Source organism: Strix aluco, chromosome 7 (assembly GCF_031877795.1).
Source record: "Strix aluco isolate bStrAlu1 chromosome 7, bStrAlu1.hap1, whole genome shotgun sequence".
Taxonomy (NCBI): Eukaryota; Metazoa; Chordata; class Aves; order Strigiformes; family Strigidae; genus Strix; species Strix aluco.
Window position 1 is genome coordinate 17,141,516 of NC_133937.1, and position 24,420 is coordinate 17,165,935.

The 24,420-nt window shown below is 38.5% G+C and overlaps 1 protein-coding gene across 8 annotated transcripts; it reads right to left on the reverse strand.

Moving 5' to 3' along the window:
• Nucleotides 1-60: 60 nt before the first annotated feature.
• On the reverse strand, nt 61-19,003 carry SAMD8 (sterile alpha motif domain containing 8). 8 transcript variants are annotated; one of them, XM_074830583.1, is made up of 7 exons: nt 18,837-18,984; nt 17,247-18,238; nt 10,773-11,380; nt 8,906-9,001; nt 8,042-8,159; nt 7,094-7,244; nt 61-6,133 (listed from the first exon to the last, which is right to left on the reverse strand). In XM_074830583.1, exons 3-7 carry the CDS (start codon nt 11,351-11,353, stop codon nt 5,829-5,831), a joined length of 1,251 nt encoding a protein of 416 aa, XP_074686684.1. In that variant the 5' UTR covers nt 11,354-11,380; nt 17,247-18,238; nt 18,837-18,984; the 3' UTR covers nt 61-5,828. The 8 variants fall into 8 exon arrangements, with proteins under 8 accessions (XP_074686684.1, XP_074686683.1, XP_074686685.1 ...); XM_074830582.1 differs by having other exon boundaries at nt 18,832-18,984; XM_074830584.1 differs by lacking the exon at nt 18,837-18,984 and having other exon boundaries at nt 17,247-17,380; nt 18,131-18,635.
• Nucleotides 19,004-24,420: the final 5,417 nt, after the last annotated feature.

Here is a 24,420-nt window from a genome sequence, read left to right on the forward strand (position 1 = left end):
CTGAAATCCATGACCGAACGTAACAACAAACCTAACATACAAACCCAACAGAAGAGTAGGTAAGTTTTCAGAAGTTAACTTTACTCTTTCAGTTTTCCCAATATTTTTTATAGAGTATTGATTTACTGTAACACTATTCACCACCAATACCTAGAGACATTACAGTTACTTCAGCTGAAGTCTTTGAAAGCCTTTTGTCATATTTAACTGAGATATTACAAGATGAAACACATTTTCTACCTTTTTAATAACAAAGATATTGAAGTGATTTGCCAAAACAATTTACAACTGACAAAAACATTAGGCACACAGATACATGCATTATGGACCATGCATTTTCACACCAGTAAAACAGAGCTTTGGGGCAAAACAACTCTAAAACCTAGATTACTCAGGTATACCTTTATGGTCACAACACTAACAGATAATGAGACATCATTCTACATATAAATAAAAACACTTGTCATCTTTCAAGTATTTTATTTTAGTACTTTTAAATATGTTTTAATACAACAAAGATATAAAACAATATATTAATTCAATCTGAGTTTAGAATCAAAACAATATTTACTTATTTACAGTACTTGCTTTAAACTTTACTGCCATACCTTCTAGCCATTAGGTAATACTACTTTCTCTGTCAGAACAAAATTGAAGTAACTGTTCAGTGTGAAAAGCTATGTTTCTACATCCCTATTATGTTAAGTACCATGTACAATGCAGTCTGTGATTTCTCACAATTGAGAAATTTCTTGTATTTGACAGAACTGAACTGAAAGAGCAAAACTAAGTTACAGTTAGTCTTTCTAACTACGCAGTCACTGGGCTAATAGGTCAGATTATTGTGCTCCACATTTATCATCTTAAATTCTTACACACCTATTACAAACTGGTTTTAAAAATGTGCATGTCACTGAATTATGTACATAATACTCACTGCAAATTTCTTAAGATACAAATTATAAGTATGCAGAATACTGCTATATGGAAAGTTTAGTGTTCACAATACTATAGCGTTTGAGGAGTTGTGAAAGGTTTTTTGGTGTTTATTCATCATATAATGAACTAGACATCAGTAGGTTCACTCCAAAGGACTTTTTTTTCCCCAGAAATACTGTTTCAGTTAGAATACTGACAATGTCAAAGATACATCAGAAATAGTAATCTGTATGAATCATCAGTGGTCTATCAATTAACCCTTGATTGATAAAGTCTACATGCACAAAATGATTCAGACGGTAAGCTGGCTCACTGCTAGCACTTCTGCCAAATATACTTCCATCTTGACACAACTATGATGGTTTTTGTAGTTACAGGTCAAGTTTCTATAAAAGTATCCTAGTTTATTCAAAAAATCCAGAAAAATCAATATTGTCTGTAAATTATTGCAAATTCTCACCAACTCTTCAGTAGAAACTACATGGACAGCATGAAAAGCTATCATAGTTGTTATATTTTTGTTATACTCCAGGTCCACAAAATCTACTTGTTTTGCTTAAGACATCTGCTATTTCTTCAAATGCATATTTAATGATTAAGACTCAGCTCCACAACAGTTTTGGTGCTTGAAAACTTAGTGGACTTTCATGTATCAAAAAAGTAGCTAAATAGTAATGAACAGGTGTACCACTAAGTATGCAAGCACTGCTTAAAAAATCCAAGTAGATACTAACTGTTGTAAGAGACTGGTACTGATGTCCAAGTTCAAACCTTCCCTCTTTCCCTTCAATACTCTTTTTGGCACATGAGACACAGCCATACAGAAGAGTACAGGAATCTGTGCTTTTATCCTCATTGAAGGGTTTCAATACTTCTAAATAACCTTAACATGCTTGCATCAAAAAAAAAATATTTTTTTTTTCTTAAATCATTTAACTGACTCTTGCTTCTTAAAGCAGCTAACTACGAAGGGGTTTTTTTGATGCTTTTTTTTTTTTTTTTTTTTTACAGATTTATTCCCTCAGAACCCAGTTAAGTGGTGGTTTCTTTGAAATTCTACTGGAATGTTTTTTTCTATAGTAGAAGGGAGCAGGGGGGAAATAATGGAAAACCAAAAAGGAAGTGACATTACCTATTCTTATTACTGTAGCAGTATACCACGCACAGCATGCACTTGGCCTTATCCAAGAAAATGCTTAAACTAAAATGCTGACCCTTCCAGAAGTCAAGAATATTTAGTGATTTAAAGTGTATCATTTGCTTCATCACAAGCAGTATACTTACAGGATCCAATTCTTGCTAGTCTTGGACATTTACAAACTTCAGGCCTACCTACATTTCTGTACCAACACTGTATAAGTGTTATTTTGTTTGCCAAAGGACATGAAGATAATTAGCATACATGGAAGCTTTGTATATCACTATTTAAGAACAGTTGTAGGAACCTTGCTTAAAGATCCTTCCATAAGCTTTTGTCAGCGTAACCAGAATTTGCTAAAACACACATATATATGAAAGCCTAATTTCTGTATGCAGGTGTAACGTCATAAACCCACTAGTTTAGGGGATCTTCCAGAAAGGAAAAACTAAAGGCAAAAAGTTTAGAAAAACTATTATAAAAAGCTGTGGCATAAGGTACAACCAAAAAAAAACCGACAGGGGGGGAGTGCCTATGTCTCTATCACTTGCAGGTATGTGCATACATATCCCCAAACATAATGATAAGGAAGAGCTCCAAACAACTGTCAAGTCTCAAATATTGCTAGATTTGCTAGGCTACCAAAAATATGTGACCCTCCCCTTCTTTTGTATATCCAGAGTTACTCAGTTAAGACTTTTCCACTTTATTAGTTCGTGCACTTTGTAGTGCTAGACTAATGTTAGACACTTGCACTTGCTGGAATAACACAATAATTAATTCATTACTCTGAATTCAGATTATGTGTCCACTCCCACAGACCACAGAAGATGACTTTTGGACAAAATAAGCACAGCAAGTTAAAGGACAGCAAAAAGACTGGTGCATGAATGTAAGGGAGAAGGGCAACCCTAAACATGCTTATCACTGAATCCAAGGCCCAACGATGCTCTGCTGCCTTGAGTGTTTGACAGCAGCAAAGCTGCTGCAAAATGCTTCTAAAACACTGACTCTTTAAAAAGGAGGTACAGAATTTTAAGCCTGTCCGTTACTTGCAACTTGTTTCCATCTAATTAACAATAAAGCTTACATTACCAACTTTACAGGCTGACCTGTGCTCTTTTGCATGTGAGATCGGATTTTTCTAGTTTCTATGAATTTCAAGCTTTCTTCTTGCATGCTTATAGACAGACAAAATGAACTTCCAAAATAGATGAGGACAATTATCCTGTCAATGTTTTAGTCTGCTTCAATGCTCACAAAATCAACCTCTGTGTATTACTTATCTTGGATTCAGATATTTAGCATCAAGGGAAACAACACAAAAGAACAAGTTTCCTTTAAAAAACACTGATAGGCAATGCTGATTTAAAACATGGATTTACTGAACAGAATTTGAAAAATTAAGTTAGAACAAAGAAAGAAGCCTTATGTTTCAAAGTATATGAACTTCATTTTTAAAAAATAGTATTGAAATGATAGCTTTACTTCATGTAAACATTGTTACACTGGGCTGTACTTGAAAATTCTGCATGTCTAAGTTGCAAAATAATTTTTCAGTTTAGACACAGCTATGCCAGTTAGCAGTGACATGGTTCTTTTCAGAATCAACAGCTTAGCAAGTTTAACTGCATACCTCTCCACATGTTATAACTCAGAATACAATCCTGCACATCCTGAGAACGGATGTTTCCTAGAGTTTAAAAAAATAGCATGTGTGTGCATTGCAAAGGCAAATATAAATTAATAGAGCTCTTTAATTATAAAGTCTCAAGAGGAATGTTCAAATTACCTTTCTGATTTCAGAAAGGTAAGAACAGCAAATGAAAAGTCTAAATCTTCCAGAATATTTTCTTTTTTTTTTTTCCTTAAGTGTAAGCATACTCCCCCAGTTTGGATGGGACAGCAAGAGCTGTCAGTCAATGTCAGATTGAACAATACAGTATTAAACCTGCAAGTTTGCTAAAACATTGGAATGCTACAAATATAAAAGTCTGCCAAATAGTACAAAGTATGTGTGCTCAATACAGTTGGCAGAGATACTCTAAGATGGAAAATTCCTCTGTGAAATTAAGTTACAAAAGTAATATACTATGAAGAGCGGAAGATAGTCAAGTTAGTACAAGCCAGGTTTATAAAAGGAACACAATACAGCGAGGAGCAGCCCACAGTAGGTTACAGGCCTCCAAATACAGACTGTCTTGAGAAATTCCAAAGGGATTCTTTTCCATGCAAACATTGTGGCCATTAAGTCAGCTTGTACCAAGCTGGAAGTGTTTTGTATAACTTTCCTTGGCTGACTTTTGCCCATACCACCTATTCTGAAGTTGCAATAACCAAATTTAAAGGTCCATACCATTTTTATGTTTTGCACCTTTTACCTATCAGTTTTCATTTAGCGTAACTCTAATTTAAAGTCTCTACAGCCAACATTAGTATTGTCTCCTTACAAACCACCACATAAGAGATCACCGTGTCAGCTTTGCTTAGGCATTACGGACAAGGAGCGTTGATTTGGGGGTTTTGGGGGTGTTTTGTTCTATTTTTTTTTTTCTTTTAAACAACCAAAACTTAACTGCTTATGGTACTTTTATCTTCAGTGTAGTAAATGAGCAACTTAAAGTAAGAACTAGTCTCTTTTCATATTTGTTAGAAGAACATACACTGTGTGTGTTTATATATATATATAAACAAATATACTGCGTGTATATATATATCCACAGATATTCAACACTGTTGACACCAGAGTGCTAAAACATACATCAATATGAGCACTATTTCCAATACTCACTATTATTACTTTTCCTGAAAGAGTTACTACATGCATTTTCCCCATCCATTTATGGGACAGTAAGATATATGAAGATAACTGTTCTGTTTTTCCAATGTTAAAGAGCTGCTCCTAAAAAGCATGCACAGGTTTGGATACAAAGCAATTAAAACCACACAAAAGTTATTTTGTGGCTTTAAACTCACTAAAGCTAAATTAACTTTACTTTCAGTGGATGTAGCATTTACTTTAACTCATTTATTTAAACACAAAAGGGAAAACTTCAAAGTGCTAGAACAACCATACAGACAACTGATACACTAGACTAAATAAGCTCTCATTAAAAAAAAACACATCATCACTGCACAGCCACAGGGCAGACCTTCAGTTTTGGCAACCTGTATGCAGACCGCTTACACTGTCAATTATACTTTAAGACTTGTTATTTCACAGTTAAGAGACCCTTTTAGCAAGGAGCTACACTGCCTTCTTCATATGACACAGTACTCCTCAATCTTTAAGTATACACAGAGTTTGTTTTGAATTTATGACTGTTTTAAAGAAAGTCTTCATAAAGTTCTAATTTTTCAGTCAGTATATGTAAAGGCTGGCATGTCAGATAATGGAGAGTATTTGGACCTGTAAGGGGTATATTATATTCAGTACAAGCATGTATTTGAGGTTAAAGTTACATAAACATTCACATAGAACCTTACTAAGGGTAACAGTATTCTGGTTCATATTCATGGTTCACTGATGGCCTTTACTAGTCCCTGCATTGTTTTCTATTTTAGCAACAAGAAAACAAAACACATCCCTGTAAATTACGGGAAACCCCATTTTATGGCTAAGAATCTAAGAAACAAGACAAGAAGGAGGTGGTCACGGAGTGAAAAATGTTATTTTACATCCCCCTGCAGCTAGCCTTGTAGGATCTTAGTCATAATGCTTCATGAGAATCTGAACTGACCCACACGCTCTTCAGCCAATCAATCTTTTCAGTATAGTAGGTTTTGAAAAGGGCCAGCAATATTCATTGGGAACAGTACCATTAACATTGCATTCAAAAAAAGAAAACATCGGAAACCAGATCCTTGCTCTCCTACTCTGTTGATATGCTCTAGTATTAGCCAACGTATGGTAATACAAAAAGAGTCTTGTAGTGATGTAAAAGGCAATGAATACGTCTATAGAATAATGTTCATGTGCAGCCAAAATGAAGAAGATTCCAAAGAGATTCAGGACCCAGGACAAGGTGTGCAAGAAGTTCCAGCTCCTTGGTGTATCTAGGAGAAAACAGAAAGTGACTAACCTTGACTGTCTCAAAAATATGGGTTATTACAAAATCCAGGTCTAGACATTGCAAGTTTTTGTACAGAATTTTCATCCAAACATGTGATGAAGTTACTGTCTTCATCTGGAAATATTGTTTATGTCTACAGGTCCAATAAATCCAATGAAAACAACCACACAAGTTATAAATGTCTATCACTTCATGACTTCATTTACAAATACAGCTGTTACACATTTCTGGATTAACAGAGCATCCTAAAATGGTTTAGGACCATGTAAAGCAGAATTTTTTGTTCAACCAACTTCTTTTAATGAAAATCATGCCTTTTCCATGTAATAAGGGGAAAAATGTCATAAAGCATACATAACTCTCTTATTGCAGTCATTCCACCATAGGTGAATTCAAACTATCTTAGCTTGCCAAATGTACCAAATCACACTTCGTATTTACAGAAGAGCACTATTGTTTCATATATTCTCAGTCATTATCATGTTTGGTATTTTGGCTTTATGGATGATACTAAAGGTACAGCCACCTAGATGGGTATTTTGCCTGATAGGGGTCAGTGGCCGATACCTAGGGAAATGTTCAGGACTGACAATCCTAAGTATCTTCCCTAGTATTCTCCTAGTAGCAAGCTAGAAAAACTTTCTAATTTTCTTGGCTCACATGGTCTCTCAAGTGTGTCCTATTCATCCTTCCATTAATCTAGGTGGTGCTGTTCCTTTCATGTCAAGCGAACAATCACAAACCTGAGAAAGAGCACAGCAAACTCAGTTTATATTTCTTTGCTTAAATGTTACACTCTGAACTTTTTGAGAAAGTAAAGCAGCAGCTATTCTTAATACTTGCAAGACATTTAAATATTTACACTCTTGCACCCTTGGTTGACAACAAGCAGTACATATTCTTAACACTTAAGGACATTTAAGTATTGACACTCTGTACTTACATTCTGTGACAAAGAAGTTGAGCATGGTCAGGACGACAGTGTGGCCACTGAACATATAATCTCCACATGTATGTACTCCAGTTAGAGTCATTCCAAAGCCACTCCATATTGCAAATGCCCGCTGGAGTTTTGCCCAAACATTGCCATACAACTAAAAGACAGCAACATTAACCTTTAGTTAAGTTCCAAACCCAATGCCTGAGCAGTATGTTCTTAAAGTTAACTGTATAGCACTATGTACGTTTAATAACATTTATCGTGTTGGGTCTTTTATTAAAATGCAGGTTAGCACATCACTGGATTTTATTTTGGTAGTGAGTCAAATTAGTAACTGCAATTACTAACTGTATTCATCATACCTCTGCCTCTGATGAATACTGGAATTTAGAACAAGTATTTTGTTGCAAGTGATTTATGTACAGTCTGCCACCTGTTTTTGAATATATTCAACATCTCAATGCATCACTGTCCAGCTTCCGACATATTCAGCTCAAACCTCTTCTAACTAAAAGTTAGGATAAAACCATAAAAATCCCATGTTCTATGGGTATCCCTTATTAGAAGGGGTGAAATAATAACAGCGTGGGGTTTTTTTTCAAAAGCACACATCCAACAAGACAAACAATTACTCCACTTACAGCATTTCTCCATTAAGTCAGTATCTTAAGTGCACACTTCTCTGATGTATTCTCTCCGGTTTACATTATGAAATATTCTGAACAGCCTTCCCCAAGTAACTATCTCCTCTCCAAAGTGGCAAGTGCTTCTAAGACCCCTAAGGATGCTTGCCTGCGTACTGATAGTTAATGAAGGGGTGTGGAGGGGAACAGGAGAGAAACAGCACTGTTCTTACAAACACACACTTAACATTATGGTCACAACAATCTTAATCATATCTTAAATAAAGTTTTAAAAAAGGAAACAAGAAAAATAATTTTAAGTTTTTACCTTTCCAGTACACTGCAAGTGCTGGCCTGGCACAGAGAGTGAGGTAACAAACATTGTAATGCAACGTAGTAAGAATACTGTCCCCATGAGGCTGCACAGCCTTCGCAGAAGTATAGATCTGGGAAATGTACATAGGAACTGATTTCAAGAATTCTAATAGATTGTATTTTTAAATCAGGAAAGTTATGATAAAAACATTTCCCCACACTCCAACTTAGTCCCATGAAGTTCCTTCATCATTGCTGCATGCTTCACAGTAAAAAAAAAATATATATTTTTTTTAAGTAGTACTGCAAAGATATAGTTCCACAGGACAGAGTGAGACACTGTAGCAGGCTTACTGTGACCAAAAGGTACAACTACACTCCTCTGAAGCTATACTTGTACTAGCTTTGGCACTCATACCTTCCGTTGGCAAAGTGATAAAAATCAACAAACTGGTAAAAATTTAACTTAAGATACACATGCACACAAAAAGGTTTTCTACCCTTTGGTGACAGCAAGCTGCTAGGCTGGCTCAGTCATCCTGTGAAATTTCATTCTTGTAGGATTTTCTTACTGTACAAAATTGTTACAGTATGAGAGTATATACTGACATTCTCTGAAATGCATACATTCTGAAGGAAATGACATATAAATCTGGTAGAAAAGTAAATTCAGATTACTCCTTTGTAAGATTCACGAGTCACCATTCTTGATTAAATCCTCCCTAATCCATTTTAACAGAACATATTAGAAGCTTACAAGATTCTTATTGAATGGAAAGTCTTAAACAATCATAATAAATTCTTGTTACAGTCCTTTCTCTGAATTAATTTGAATTTTACATATTGTATATATATTTATATATTGTATATATTGTACCTGTGCTTGTGAAGCAGAAGAACCAGCAGCCAAATGTAGCAAAGAATTACGCCGCATACTTCAGTCATAGCAAAAGCCCATGGTATCCTAGGGACGCTAAAAAAAAAAAAAAGGATGACGCAAGAAAGTTAACTTAAATTACCAAGGCTTAATTTTTCTTTCTAGTCTCAATATTGAGAATAAAGGCATATAAAGTTCTAACTACAGAACTAACTTGCATTAATCTGACAATAGTTTAAACTACAACAAAAAATTATTTTGTTAGACTGAATAAGAATTTGAATTCATTTTTAATTACATTATCTCATTTCTAATAATGTATTTTCAGCAGACATTTACCCAGAATTCACTGACAAAGAAAATCTCTAGTATGCTCTCTTAATTTACATGTGTGATTTACTAACAAGGTGTTCCTCTAACATTGCTTCCCAACCACCTTTTCCATTCTGACACAAACTTGCATCACGTCAGTTATGCTGCTTATGCTTATAAGAATGCCATGTCCACACAATTAATGAAATGCTGCAAAGCCTAAAATCCTAAATACTTGTAATGAAGTAGAACTGCACAGGAAACTTAGGAAAAAATAAAAGTTGTTTTCCAAGTTAGATTTCAGTGATAACCACTATATGCAAACCTTTTAGCCTTGCTTGTCAAAAGATTTAAGATTTTCTTGCACACATATGGCACCAATAACAATTTCCACTCTGCAATTTCACCAAAATACAGATCAACAGATTTCAGGAGGCTGCTTCTCCTAGTTTTGTGTTCCCTGATACAAAGGGGTAGCAAAGCGCTGCTCAAATGGCTGGCTTTGTAGTAATCCCCTTGCATTGTTTTGTGAGCTGCTGCTTTCTGACCTCCCCCATCCTCCTGCCACTGAATACGTGGTACTGTCCCGGGAACAAAATCCAGTAATGCCATAGCTCCCGCTCTCTCTCCCCTCTTCCACTCTGCTGGATGTGGTCCATCCTTGCTGAGTTATATCTAAATTTATGGGGGATTCAGCAGTTACTCAAAAGATTAGACTCCTACTGACTTCATGAAAACCACTGATGAAAATGAAAGTGACTGGCAGGAACTAGGAGATCATGAAGACTGAACTCTTAGTTTATCTTGTATTTTAAAACTCTCTAAACAGTAAGTTCTCTATGGTGCAAGTGCACTTCCCCAAAGGGAGCATTTATCCTTTACTAAATCTGTAGTCAATGACTAGGAATTTCACCTTTGCTATTGTGTCTCTTTTCTGCCTGAAGTAGAACACGTTCTTTAAAAAACAAGCAGGTACTGTCTAAATCGCAGCAGTGTTTTAGTACACAGATACTCTACGGTTACAGATGCTGATCTATTCAGTCTACTTCAGAGTTTCGCTAAACCATCTTCAACAAGTTGACAGTGGGGAGACAGCAAAAATACAGTATCAATGCTATCCCTTCCAATTTCCTTGCTCACTAGCAGACCAAAATATACACCGTCATCAAAACTTTTTCTATATCAAGACATGTTAAGCTTCATAGCAGCATCTGGATTTCAGAAAAAGTGTATGGCTGCTTACCGATGCCAGCTGACCATCACTCTTTGTACCAGAATGAGAGGATGGACAAATTAACTCCTGTGTTGTCATTAGCTAAAGATATAGAATTTAATATAAACTAGGTAGAACAACAGCTCAATTTATTTACCCAAGAAGACTAAATCTCTGCATCTAACTGATGCCCATTTCAGTCTTAGCAGAACAATTTACTACACTCTAATTACTATTTTGCAGAGGCATCTTCAAGAGCACACGAAACTTTGAGAATGAAGAAGAGACAGCCTATACTTTAACCATCAAGTTACTATTTTGTTTTAAAAGAAAATTTCTTACCTATCTAGAAAGATGTCTGGTAGAGGTGGATATGTTTGCATGTCAGGTACTCGCTCATGTACTATAACCATAACAAATGATGTAAAGCCAAACACTATGAAGACATACACACAACTTAAAACCGTTTTCCAATACTCGGGGTCCAGTCTTCGTGTAGGGTGTTTGTTTTTTCCATTTGCATATTGATACTGATCACCATTCAAGTCAGTAATTGGTCCGTCATAGTCCCGAGGTACTTCACCATTACAAAACCAATCTGTACCCTGCAGTGAACCAACACCTGGGCACGCTGTGCCAACATGACTATCGCTGTTGTAACCCAGCTCTTCTAGGACATCAATATGTTGCTTCTGTAGTTTGCGTATGGACAACATCAGCCTTTTGATATCCCCCAGGACTTTGATTTCCAAAGGAGGGGATCGTAAATCATACTCAGTAAGTGTCAGTAGTGTAATTCCATCTAGCCTGTGTCTATTGCACAGAACATCCACATATTCACAGAAGCCTTCTTCCTTCAGCCACTTGGCCACGTTCTTGGTAGTCCAACGTCGAATGCAAAGCTGGTTATTCCCTGCCATCATCCTTCTTGATCGACCAATAAAATTGACCTGTTACATATTAGGGAAAGAAATAAGACCTCAATGTTTAACGCAGATTATTGAAACACCAGTGTATTTTGTGCAATTTTAGATCCTTAATTAGCCAAAGGCTTAAAATACTTTTTATTCAAGAAAAACTAAATTATTTCACCTGTTCCTAACTAGAAATTTAAAGCTACCAAGAAGCACAGTATTTCCTAGATGTACCCAGTCTACTTTTATTCTTTTGTTAAAAAAATAAATAAATCCGAGTTTGTTAATTACACTAGGCAATGAAAAACAAAGATTACTCTGTTTAAATACCAGATTAATCATTAGCCTTTTCCACTGTTTGCAGTTCATAAACTAAGAGAGAAAGTATAGCCAGCAACCATGTAAAACTGAATTAAAGATAAAATAATACATTACAGGTCCAATACATTCCGCTGTTTTAAAATATATACTGAAGCTTAGGTGCCATGACATTCCCCACCCCTCCCCAGCAAACCTAGGACTAGGTATCTACAATAATATTGACCTGAGGCATCTTAGTTGTATGCTGATGGTGCAGCCATCATATTTCTATATTTGTTTGATCTCAGTAATTTAGATGCTTATTATATTGTGAATCCTTTAAAATATTCAGCTTTCAAAATAACATTGCTAGAAATTAAGCATTAGCTTTAATTCCAAAGCATCTTCAAAAGTGATGTCGTAATAGATAACGTAACAACACACCAAAACCAGAAAAGATGTATTCTCTTCATACAGATTTCTCAGTAATTGTTTTCTTGACTCTACAATATTGTTTGAATGAAGGCAAGACATCTCAGCAACATTTTAGTCACATGGAGGTGACGAGTCACCAGAATAACTTAGAACAACCACCAGAAAAAAGTTAACCACAGAACGTTACATGGAATACATGAAAAAACTTTGACAGGCTACCAGTATGTAAAAGTAATAAAAAGCTTATCCAATATTTAAGACCCACAGCAGTACAGAATGGATTTATGCATAATTTATATTTGGTGGCTTATGTACAGCTACCATCTAAGAAACAGCTACAATTTCACAGCTCCTTTGTACTCAAAAAATGTCTAATTAACTAGAATGCTTCAATCATGCCAACCAAATCTCAGAAAATACAACATAGTACAATACACTAGTGCCACACACATCATTCAAGATTTTCAGAAGGAAAGCATCTAAACAGTCTATTTAATCTATTATTTAGCTTCTGTATAAACAGGTACTCAAACCCATCATGAATATTCAACAGAGTTTTACATCTTTTTCAGGGACACAGCTCTTCCAAAAACAGAGGCTCTTTGCTTCTTACTTCTCTTTTTAAAGAGGTACTGTACCTATTGTTAGAAGTAGCTCTTATAATAATTATTGGATGCAACTTTTTCTTCCAGCTTACATCTAATCTAATAGGACCACACACTATTTTGTTCTATATGAGAGATGATTCAATTTGTTCAGTGAGATTTCCCAGCAGTGCCAAAGAAACAGTTCAGAAGAAAAATGAGAAGAAAAAAAAAAAGCCAACAAACTTGCCCTTCTAAAAGAATTAAGGGAGTGGTACTTATGAAGATATTCTCTCTCTGCAGTGGATTGTATATTAACAACATGTACTAAATGCATAGTTTTAATTTCTCCAAACTCCATATACAGTCAATATGCATATAAGCTTTAATACCTTGATTTAAATAGTTGCCAAAACATCCACAAACCACTACTAGAATCTCTGCAGTTACTTTTCTCATTTCTATGTTATCTTACTATTTTTGAAAGTTTTCCTCAAAACAACTGTAACAACTACGTTGCTCACAGAGCTATTAACAAGAGAAATGATGACATTTAATTTCTAATTAATGATCAGTTAATTGACCTTTTTTTGTACTACATTTTTATCTTACTCCAGTAAAACAAACAAACTTCAGTTGCTTATCTGGACTTCCAGTTTTCCTTACTCAGAAATACAGATGAAATACTGAAAAAAATTCTTAATCACAGCATTTTTCTTTATAACACTAATCATCACAAGTCTTCTAAAAAGCAGTGAATTTAGACTCACCAAAAATACACTCAACTTACTGATTTGTCTTCTAACCAAAGCAACTTCTGAGGGAAAAGGCAGGAAACTCTCCCTAACCTACGAGAATTCACGTTCATTTGTCACAAGTCAAGTAGCCTAACACCAGGCTAGTGTTTCTTCATTTGGCACTGCAGGAATAAAAATCAACCCTTACCAAACATGCAATAAAAGTAACCTTAAAACACTGAGTAAGCATACCCATCAAAGGTCACTACTGAATGGGCTGGACCTGGGAGAAAGTCTACATTAATCTTAAGATGCATCTGATAGGACCTGCTCCTGTTTTTAAATGCTGTCAAAGACAAGACATTTAACCAACTGGAAAAGACAAAGAAATCAACAAAAGAAACAAGCACTTACACAAAATAGGAACTCAAACCATTCCATACAGCTGGTAGCTAATTTCATCCCAACAGCAACAGTTAAGTTCAATTTTGATGACAAGGCAATTTCTTTCAACTCAGAAACTGCCTTCTCCTTCAGACTACTCATTTAGTGCCACTTTTGTAGTTTAAAGTGTAAAAGGCACTTTCCTTCATAGTCTTAGCACCTGGAATACAATACAGATCTCTGTGCCCAGCTGCTCCTGTTCATTTCTGAAGCCTAAGAATGCTACATAGCATTTCCAACACTACCAGTCTGCAACGCAAAACTGACTAACGTAGCAGAACAGATCAAGTCACCTACGTAACTGCACTTGTCTTCTGAAAGAAAGCAGCGCTGGTAACTACTCTGCCTTCCACATTACTGGTCTTATTGCTGAAACCAAATAATGGATAACATTATTTAATGATGAATAACACATGTGAGCAACACAGAGCAAGCACAGACTTAAGCGTCAGAGGGCAAAATATACTTTTCGCCTGACATCAGCAATGTCTGGTAGCTAGCTGGCTGATTACTTTCCTGCTACTGTGACTTTATACTTAGTCAGCTCATCAGCAGTACGTATCATGTGTCCCGTTTCCCTTTTTCCTTCCCTGGCCTTTCAATTAACAGCATGAACACAACTGAATATGAACTTGATTCGCATATGTAAAAATATTTTTTTTAAAAAAGAAAAATGTTACTTTATGAGCCATGAACATTTCTACAATTTGGTTAGGGCATTTTAAGAAATCAGATGCCTCTGAGAGCATCTGTTAGCTGTAGCTGTTAGCACATATTTTTCCTAGATGTATATTTAAATATGGAAAATTAATCTCTCTCAAAATTATTATCCACAATTCTACCATGTCTTCCTCTACTGAATTACTGCCAGACAACCATTAAGTCCCTAACTTTCCCAGCATACAGACTTTGAGTCAGTATACTGAGGAAAAAATGTGGAAAGTTGAATATGATTATCACTACTCTAGCCAAGGAAAAGTATCATTACTATCACACTAACATTAGGCTGCAATCTTGTTACAGAAACCACACTTGATTACACCAGAATCGTAGCTGAAGGGTTAAATAAGATCCTAGTTATGTCCGCAGCAGTTCGCAGAATGCTGAGTGGATTTGTTTATTCCAGACACGCATGCAAAACTCTACTGGCACCATTACTGCTTCACCACCCACCTTCATGTGCCTGGGAGAGCCTGTAGCTCTCCTTGCTGACATGCCTCGACTTTTTTTCCCCAGCTAGATTCAATTCTCACTATCCTTGAAAAGAATTTTAGGAAGGACACTGAAGAATTATCAGATCTCAAGTGATTTAACCTATATTTCTCTGTGGAAGGTTTCAAGCTGAAGTTTGAATATAGGCAATTCCAACTCAGCCCCTCCTTCGCTGGGTCCACAGGCCTAGGAGCACACCTTGGGGGAAAAGTTTTACTGTACAAAGGCTGCTGGTTCACAATGTGGACAAGACCCAGGTTTGAGGCCTTGGCTCCCAACACAAAGAAGCCATACACAAAAACGTGCGCTGAGTCAGCCTGCAATAATAAGGCTACTGTCACATACCAACTTAGGAATGCTCTGCTGGAAAAAGAACACACAGCACTGCCTTTGTTACACATCAAGTCTCAAATACTCTGCTGACTTGTATCAGAAGCTTGTCATTTGCTCTTCCTGAAAACTCTAAATTCTTCAGTGCTTGTTTAAAGCAAATAGCACCAAAGGTTTCATCATTGCCATATAGTATACAGTGACTTAATCCTTACCTTTTAAATGCCACCATATATAGTACAATATCTTGTAAAACAGAAGTAGAAAAAGAACACTTGCAAAAACAATACATGATTTTTCAAGGGTTTAATACAATAGCTACCATGCTATACATAAAACTGATCAAACCCAGCAAAATGCCCACTACGAGACCAAAAAATTGGGTATTCTCCTGAAGCAAGCATACAACTTAAAATGCAGAAATATTCCTGTAGAACTTGCATTCAGTTTTACTTGGTGACTTTGCTATCAGAGCTGTTTCATAAACATTTCTAGTTAGTGAGATTATCAGCAGTATTTTAACCGTACTCAAAGGTCTCAGTGCTATTTATGAAGGTAAGATAAGAAATCTCATAAAGTAACACTTGCTTAGTTTATCGTATGTCTTAGGTTTTAAACCATCAAGATGTGCTTTTCAAGAATTATTCACTTAAGTGCTGCATTGTGGAAAATATAGAACTGATACTGTGAAATCAAAGATCAGCTCTATATGCTTAGAAGAGTCTGCTGGAACGCCTCCATGCAAAACTGACAGCAGCTACTACAGAAAGTCCTGAAAGCTAAACATATTTGTCTTAAGAACCACTAAGTGCAGTTACATAACTGCAGCAAGCTGAAGAGAATACACACTGCTCCCTGACTTTTACACCTCATTAAACCAAATGGATTGTACTATACTCGAATGAACACTAAGAGCGCTCAACTACTGATCTACTTACCAGCTAACAAAACATATTTTATCCTACCACCCTAATTCAAGGCACACACAAGTGATTTTTAAACAACTGATCAAGTACTCCACCACTTACCTTAGGATGTAATTTACAGTATTAACATTTGTACAAGATCTCAAGCATATCACGTGCTCAATATGAAGTGTCAAGTATTTTTTCCTCCAACTTCAAGAAACAGTATATCCATCTCCTAACAAAATGTTTGCTGCTCTTTATCCTTATACAACTTGGCAGTAAAACAATTCAGGTTTGCTTTTCCCCTTTCATTTCTTTCTTTTCTTCCCACACCCCCATCTTAGGATAGAAATAGGGGAAGACATGAACAAACTCTCCATCCAAATCAATACCAGAACAATATCTGAAGTGAAAGTGTGTTTGTTCTTGCTCTCCACAATCATTTACAACCTCATCTTTCCGGTCTAGTGAAAATCTAGAAGTCTTCTTCATTTTAGATGCATTAAAATAAATAAGAAATAAATAAACTTTTTAAAGTTATGTGATTATCAAATAAACATCTGTAATCTAATATGGCTCATATATATTATACGGGCTGCCAAACTGAGCTCTGTACAAAGAAAAGTGATAATATAGAGGCTAACAGATTGCAAACCCTAGGCCAAGCTGGGTTTTTAATTGTATACTACCAAAAAAAAACCCAATCAGCCAGCAAAAAGAAGATCACATAGAACAGAAATCAAGATAATTTAAAATTCTTGCTCTCTACAGATCTACAGAATGTTTCCTTCACATCTAAGTAGGACTGTCGCAACAAACTTACGAAACTTCCCTAAGAATTTCCTTTCACTGGGTATAAAAATCACTTTGCCCCAATCCTGTAAGTCAATTCCACCTTTTTTCTATATTACAGAAAGCAAAAGGAAGAACCAAACCACGGGAATTTCCTCACCTCTGGTATTCAGCAAGAGACACCCCCTCCCAAACATGAGGGGTATTTAAATGCCAGGAAATGTCTTGCTGAGCTCTTGCCACTCCAGAGCGAAGCACAATCACAGACACCGTACCCAGCTGCACTAGGGAGCTCTGTGGAAATGGAGCATACTCAGCGCAAGTGAAATCCTCCATCACGTCGTCTTACGACGCAGCTCGTGTGTTGAGTTTTTATAAAATTAGTTTTGCAAACTGAAGCATCAAATATAAAACCATGAGACCATTTCAATTCCAATTACAAACTGATAAACGTGAACATTAGAATTGGCTCTCATTTGCCTCGTCTTCCATTAACTTATAGAGCTGAATAAACCTACCCTTTTGAAATATTTTTTTTAAAAATAGCAATCAGCAATTATTAAGTGATTAGTCTGTGAGGCCACCTAATGCATTAACAATATAGATTTGAGAGACTGAGTGGGTGACAGTTCCTGCAGAATTTCAGCTTTCTAAAAACACTCGGGCCTTAAACTCACAGACAGACTCCTCCCTTTATACCTGAAACTCCAACAGCATGCATGCAGACCAGTGGCATGCTGCCTTGTTAATTAGCAAATCCTACATGCTCAAAAACTTTTTTACTCAACAATACCTTGCCCTCAGAAAACCCACCAGTTTTACACCACTGGCAGAGAAAGGAGTAAAACAGCTGAATATCTGTTTTGCCCAGGTACAAGTGTTTCAATATCTGACTGTAAGACTGACACAAAGTACTCGGCACCATTTCCAAAAACGATTAGTTTCCTGTGAAGGCTGACAGTGGAACGGGAAACCAAACGATTTCCCTCTCCTACCAGACTCTCTATAACGAAAAAGCACAGCAGCAGCACGCCCCCGACCTACCCGATATTTTTCCCATTCCTGCTCAGCACACCGCGGATCCTGCCACCTCTCCGACGAACACGTTCACACCCTGTCTGCTAATGAGGCTTTTTCCCTCGTTGATCACAGCTGAAGTAGAAAATTTACTAAGTTCTGAACGAAATCGACACAGCCAGGCACAAAGCCTAAACCACTTCATCCTCGCCACAGCAGACGAAATAACTTAAGCGAGAGACGCGCAGGATTTTTAGTTTCTCAGCAAGCTGGTTTCCCCAGGAGCTGGCACCGACAGCCGAGAGCCTGCCAGCCCACGCGGGATGAGGGTCAGACCCCACGAGAGATGTGTCCGCACAAGATACGCGCATTAATTTCGGCGGAGCGGATTTTCGTGCAAACTGACAATCCGAGAGGCTTCCCCCCGCCACCCTGCGGTAGATGAAGCTGCCGCCGGAGCGAAGACGCCCTTTCCCTCCCGAGACCCGCGGAGCCCGTCCGCAGCCCGGGGCGCGCACACGCTGCCCCCGGCCCCGCCGCAGCGCGGGCAGCTCCCGGGGACCCGGCCGCTCGACGGCGGGCGACCAACGCCGGGGCGGCCCTCCGCGCCCCCGGCCGGCAGCGGGGCGGCCCCGGCGCCGGGCACCGCGCTCCGCCGCCGGGCGACGCCGGACTCCCGCGGGGAGGGGGGGGCGCGCGCCCCCGCACCGCGCCTCGCCTCGCCTCACCTCACCTGCCGCCGCGGCTGCAGCGCTAAGTGGCGATGGCGCAGCGCCCGGCCCCAGAGCGGCGGCAGCGGCGGCAGCGGCGGCGGCTCCTACGCGCCCTCCCTCTCTCCGGCGGCGGCGGCGGCGGCCACCGCCACCACCCCATCACCCGGCCGGAAGTGGGGGCCGCCAGCGCCTCGCGGGCGGCGGAAGGGGCGGGAACGGCGCGGGCGCCGCTTCCGGGAGGGGCCGCGGTGGCGGGAGCGGGGTGTGTGTCTGCTCACTGCAGCGCTGCGGCGTCCCGGCCTCCCGCCGGTCTCTGCCGTCCTCGGCGTAGTGCAGGGCCAGGCCGTGGGTGGTGGGTCCCTGCCGGGTTGTTACCGCGGACCTTGCCGACACGGGCTCAGAGCACATACGGGATTCATAGAATCACAGAATGGTTTGGGTTAGAAGGGACCTTAAAGACCATCTCGTTCCACCCCCCCTGCTATGGACAGGGACACCTTCCACTAGGCCAGGTTGCTCAAAGCCCCGTCCAACCTGGCCTTGAACACTGCCAGGGAGGGGGCAGCCACAGCTTCTCTGGGCAACCTGTGCCAGTGTCTCACTACTCTCCCAGGAAAGAATTTCTTCCTTATATCTAATGTAAATCTACCCTCTGTCAGTTTAAAACCATCCTATCACTACACTCCCTGATAAGACCCTCCCCATCTTTTCTGTAGGGTACTGGAAGGCCGCTATAAGGTCTCCCCGGAGCCTTCTCTTCTCCAGGCTGAACAACCCCAACTCTCTCAGCCTGTCCTCACAATGGAGGTGCTCCAGCCCCCTGATCATCAGGGGCTGCTGCCCACTGGTGCCCTGCCTGTGCACTGAGCGGGGCCTCACTTCCCGGGCCTGCGGGCATGTTTACGCCCCAGCATCCATCCCTTCGTGAACCTCCCCACTGGGTGCAGGCCATACAGCACGTGAATGGCTCATTGAATGGCCACGACCCTGCACTCACTGGAATGTGGGTCTTACGTATGTGGAAGTACAGTCACAACTCCTTCGAGCTCTATAAGAAACTCAAAATCTGTAAACGGTTGGCAGCATATTTTTTAGAAGTCATAAAACAAGAAGAGAATAAATCATCCATAATCCCCACAGAGATCAGCTGAAGGGGGAAGCAAGGGTATCTTGCTCTTCTGACTGAAGAACAGAACATGTCTAAACCAGGCTAAGGATATAAAACTGAACTCCTGGAAGATACTACAGTATATTTTTTTCCCAGTATGATCTTTTGTCCATCATTGGGAAGTACCTTAGTACAGCCTGGATGTGAGAAAGATGAAGGTTTTCAACTACACTAAATAGGATTTTTCTTAGATTTTTTATGAGACATGAATAAACACATAGAGTGACCCTGACATAATTTAAAAACCCACCTGTGTAGTAATGAAAATATCCCCATCCTTCATTTAAAGGCATATGTCAGGACAAAATAGCAGAGAAGACTTACAGGACCCTCATCCTGTCAATTTTCATATCAAACAATCATTACAAAACATTTCTCTTTAGATGCACCATTTTTTGCACCACTATTCATTTCTGATGTCTGTTGAAAAAATAAATCAAAACTGGCAGCTGGCTGACAGCACTCAGTCAGTCGTTTATCCAAGGTGATCCAAAGAACAGATATGAACAGCAGAGATGACTTATGAAAGCTTCAACAAGGCACCATAACTTCAGGAGCTCCATAACCTATAAATAATACAAATGGAGGGAACAGAAAGAGACAGGTGAATTAGAAAAAAATTACTCCAGAAGTAAATTTATTTTGTATATCAACTGACTGTGGTAGCAGCCAGCCCTTTGCAGCAGCATAATGCAGTCTGAGGAACATTCAGCATTTGCTTTGCTGATAATGTAATCATTATGAGGTCCAAGACAAGTCTAAGTTGAAGTAAAAAGCAGGTGCCAGTGTAGGTCCATTAAGTTAATAACACTAGCCTTTTCAGAGAATTTGGCTTTGTATTCTTTCTTCACAAGGAAAAAAAAAAAAAAAGATCTTTTGCAATGCTTACGTGTTGCTACAGTGAAAGAAGGAAATTTTGCATTTCAAAATTCTTTAAACCTACGTCAAGTCATCGAGCAATCTGATGCAAATGTCCACAACTGCACAATCTCAGTTGTAATGGGCTATATACATTTCAAATAGATCAAATACTAGATATTCAAGAACAGAAGCTGTAAGAACTTCTGCTCATTGCCACATGCCCTGATACTGGTTCAAAGACGCTTATCTCCAAGCAGTCTGTTCCATCCTGCTTTCATTTGTTACACAAAATGATATGTAGTTTCCCAGGTGAGTTGCTGAAGTTGGAGGGAATGTTCCGCTTTCTTTTCCAGTTTAGCAGCCTCTGTGAACAGTGTAGGAATTAAGTGCAATTTCAGTCCTCGCAATGTTCCCCTTCTTTCCCTTTACATGCACTAGATGAACAACTGACAAGTCTGAATTCATCAGTGACAAACCACAGCACACATACATATGAATCTGAAAAAAACAAACAAACAAAAGAAGTCAAATGGACTTTGTCTTCCCGTTAATAATGGGCCTGTTAATAAAGCTGGTTGAAAGTTGAGGTAATTTTGCTTACTCCAGGTCCACATATTCATATTTAAAATAACTAACAGTTATCTGACAAGGAAAACAAAACTATAGGAGAGCAGGACAATTTAGTTAAACAGGAGTTTATGTTTCTCTACTACATGCATTCTCCACTTTTTCTGCCATGAATTTTTCTTCACCGTCAGTCAGTCACAACTTTTTGCACACTTCCACGTGCCAAGTTGGTACAATTTACAATACATTGATACATTTGCTTGTATGCAAAAAACTGGTTTAAACTAATAATGTAAAAATAAGTTAAAAACTGAAATTAAAAATTGCTGCTAAAAGAACTGTAGCAGGCTACAGAGCTGTCTTATCACAGAATAGGTCATGGTGTCAGTGTCTTAAGTACAGTCCTGGCGCTAACACTCCTTTCAGATCTCAGCCTTTTTGTGGGAGGTGCCAGGAGAGTGCTGCTTTGTTCAGAGTGCTATTACTTTGTTGTGTGTTTTTTTTAATATAAACATGCACTAGAGTCCACCAGCTCACCAGATTGCAGGATGGAAGCAAAAATGAAAGCAAAAGTTTCCTTATCCTGTTTCCCTGCACTGTTTATAGCAAGGCCAGCAATCCCCCTGCAAACGACTTCCCAGATTCAGTCTCCAGACTTTAGAAGTCCAGGTTGGAAAATGAACTGTGATTATATATCCATGTGAATCCAGGAGTATCCGAAGTTTACGGGCCCTAAGGTGCATTGTATCAGCGATAGATTTCCATGCAGTGAATCCCTGGCTAAGAGTCACATTCACTGTAAAAGTGGAGAAGACAGATGTACTCAGCTGGGGCAGGCATCACTGGAGAGAGCTCTGTGCTTGCCTATGGAGGCTGCTGGGCTCGTCTGCAGCAGCAATTTGGCAACCTCAGCACTGGAGAAAGCCTCAATGGCCGGTTTCTATTTGAAGTTATCACTGTTAATGGCATTCTTCTGCTCTGTCTAGTTTCATCACCTAACAAATATTTTGAAAAGTACCAAATTATCTTGCACAGAAAAGTGATAAAGAGCACAATTTAAAACTTGTAACTCTTAAATGAAAGTAGACATGTAAGAGCTGCTTAGCCACTGCACTTGAAAGCTGAAAACTGCTTCTCCTTGTTAACATTTGACGTGCTTTAAAAGGCTGAATTATCTAAATAGTTTGTGCTTTATTTAACAGAAATTTCCAATAAACCTCATTCTGTCACTTTGAGTTATGTCACTTCATGCCATGTGACATTGATGTAAGTTTGACAGGCAATGCCAATGCTGACATGTCAGTCTGAGAATTTATGACAAATTATATGCTACAGATACTTTTAAAGTATTGCCAAGAAAAAAAGTCTTTAAAATGTGTAATTACGCTGGGTGCATCTTTAGATTGAAAATAACTTATTCAATTCACATAGTTATATTGATTCAATGTTCAGGCTGACAATCAAAAAAAAGAAAGGAAATTTATATTGAAATTTCCCAACTAGCTCCAGTTACAATATATTATATACCAAAGGAAAACGAGATGTATTAATGTATTTTTTTTTAAAACCCACTCTGCTGTCATTAAGTAATACTGTTAGCATTTAATAATTTGAAATAATCGATCTATCTCAAATAAATCTCGAGACCCTATGCAGGAAAGAAAGGCCGTAGCTGAACAGAGAATGAATTGCTTATAAAAATTATTTTCCAGAAAAGTATACAACATGGCAAGGGGGGGACCTTTCACTAGAAGTGCTAATTGATCTAAATCATGCTTTTTTCTTTTTCTGGGTTTTGAGGTGGGGTTTTTTGGTAATCTCATTTTTGTACAGATCAGGTTCTGCCTTACAATTTCCTTGTAATCTCTGTACTTCTGTTGAAGCATACTTAATCAGACACATGTAAACGTTCAAGCAACTATTTTATCTTGAAATTTCTTACTCCTGTAATGGAAGATGAGACTGAATGCCTATAGAATCATAGCTAGCTGAACTTCTATGCTGTAATGTTTTTGCTATAAAAGCTTTCTTTTTTCAGGATATGTGAAAGGAGTTTGATTTTGGCACTGTTTTCACTAGAGAGATGGAAAGGTGTCACTGGAATGGCATCAGTTAGTACTGACAGCAGTATTCAATAGAAGATCCTCCATGAATGTCCTGTTTTCAGCTGCTGCACATTTTCCTGGTAATACCACGCTGCGTACTAATAGAGCGCTCCATGTCATTTTACACTGTTGCCACCTAATACCTTATTAGCCAGGAAATGTTTGATTTAGATTATTGCACCAAGCACTACCTACAAAGTAATCACAAAGGCATAGACCAATTAGAAGGATGCCTTCTGCTGAGTGTTCTGAAATTAATCATGCATTAATTTCAACTGAAACAGCAGCTATTTTAAGATCATATATAATTGTATACAGATGTTTGGCTTAGAGCTGCCCATCATTCCAACAGTCAGGAGAATGTCCAAATTCTTGGAATCTCAAAAGTCCCTACTGCAGAGAGAGCTAATTTTGCCTCTATTCAGTGCAACCATGTATCAGTTTGTTGCTTTTTACATCCATCCTTAGTAGCTTTGAAAGGACCAGGAAAAAAGCAAAGCTGTAGAGAGCGAAATCCATCTGGACAAAAGATTACACCTAGAAGGAACCTCCTGCTAAATTTGAAGACAAAGCTAAGTTCATGCTCATCATAGTTTTTTTAACATTTGCATCCAGGCTACTTTTATACAAACTAAAATACAACAATTCTTCACAAAGTCAGGGAACCGTGGCCTTTTCCTGAATGTTAACACAAGGACAAAATAAGGCACTGCACGAGCAAAGAGATGATGGAACAAAGCCTGCAGCTTCACTTAGGAGAGTTAGCACTTCTGCTGAGAAGGATCTCCAGCTTCCTAGGGGTTTTTTGTCAAGGCATGTCTTAGTAGCAGAGAGCCTGACTGTCCTGCATTGGCCCACAGATGTGATGGCTAAATCCTAAACAAATGGAAGGAGAGGTATACT

Coding starts and splice junctions, on each gene's coding strand:
- SAMD8 (XM_074830580.1), bottom strand. CDS start 11,353: ATGATGGCAGGGAATAACCAGCTTTGCATTCGACGTTGGACTACCAAG. Junction 9,002..10,772: donor CCAGACATCTTTCTAGATAG/GTAAGAAATTTT, acceptor TTTTTTTTTTAG/CGTCCCTAGGATACCATGGG. Junction 8,160..8,905: donor CTTCTGCTTCACAAGCACAG/GTACAATATATA, acceptor TACATTTCCCAG/ATCTATACTTCTGCGAAGGC.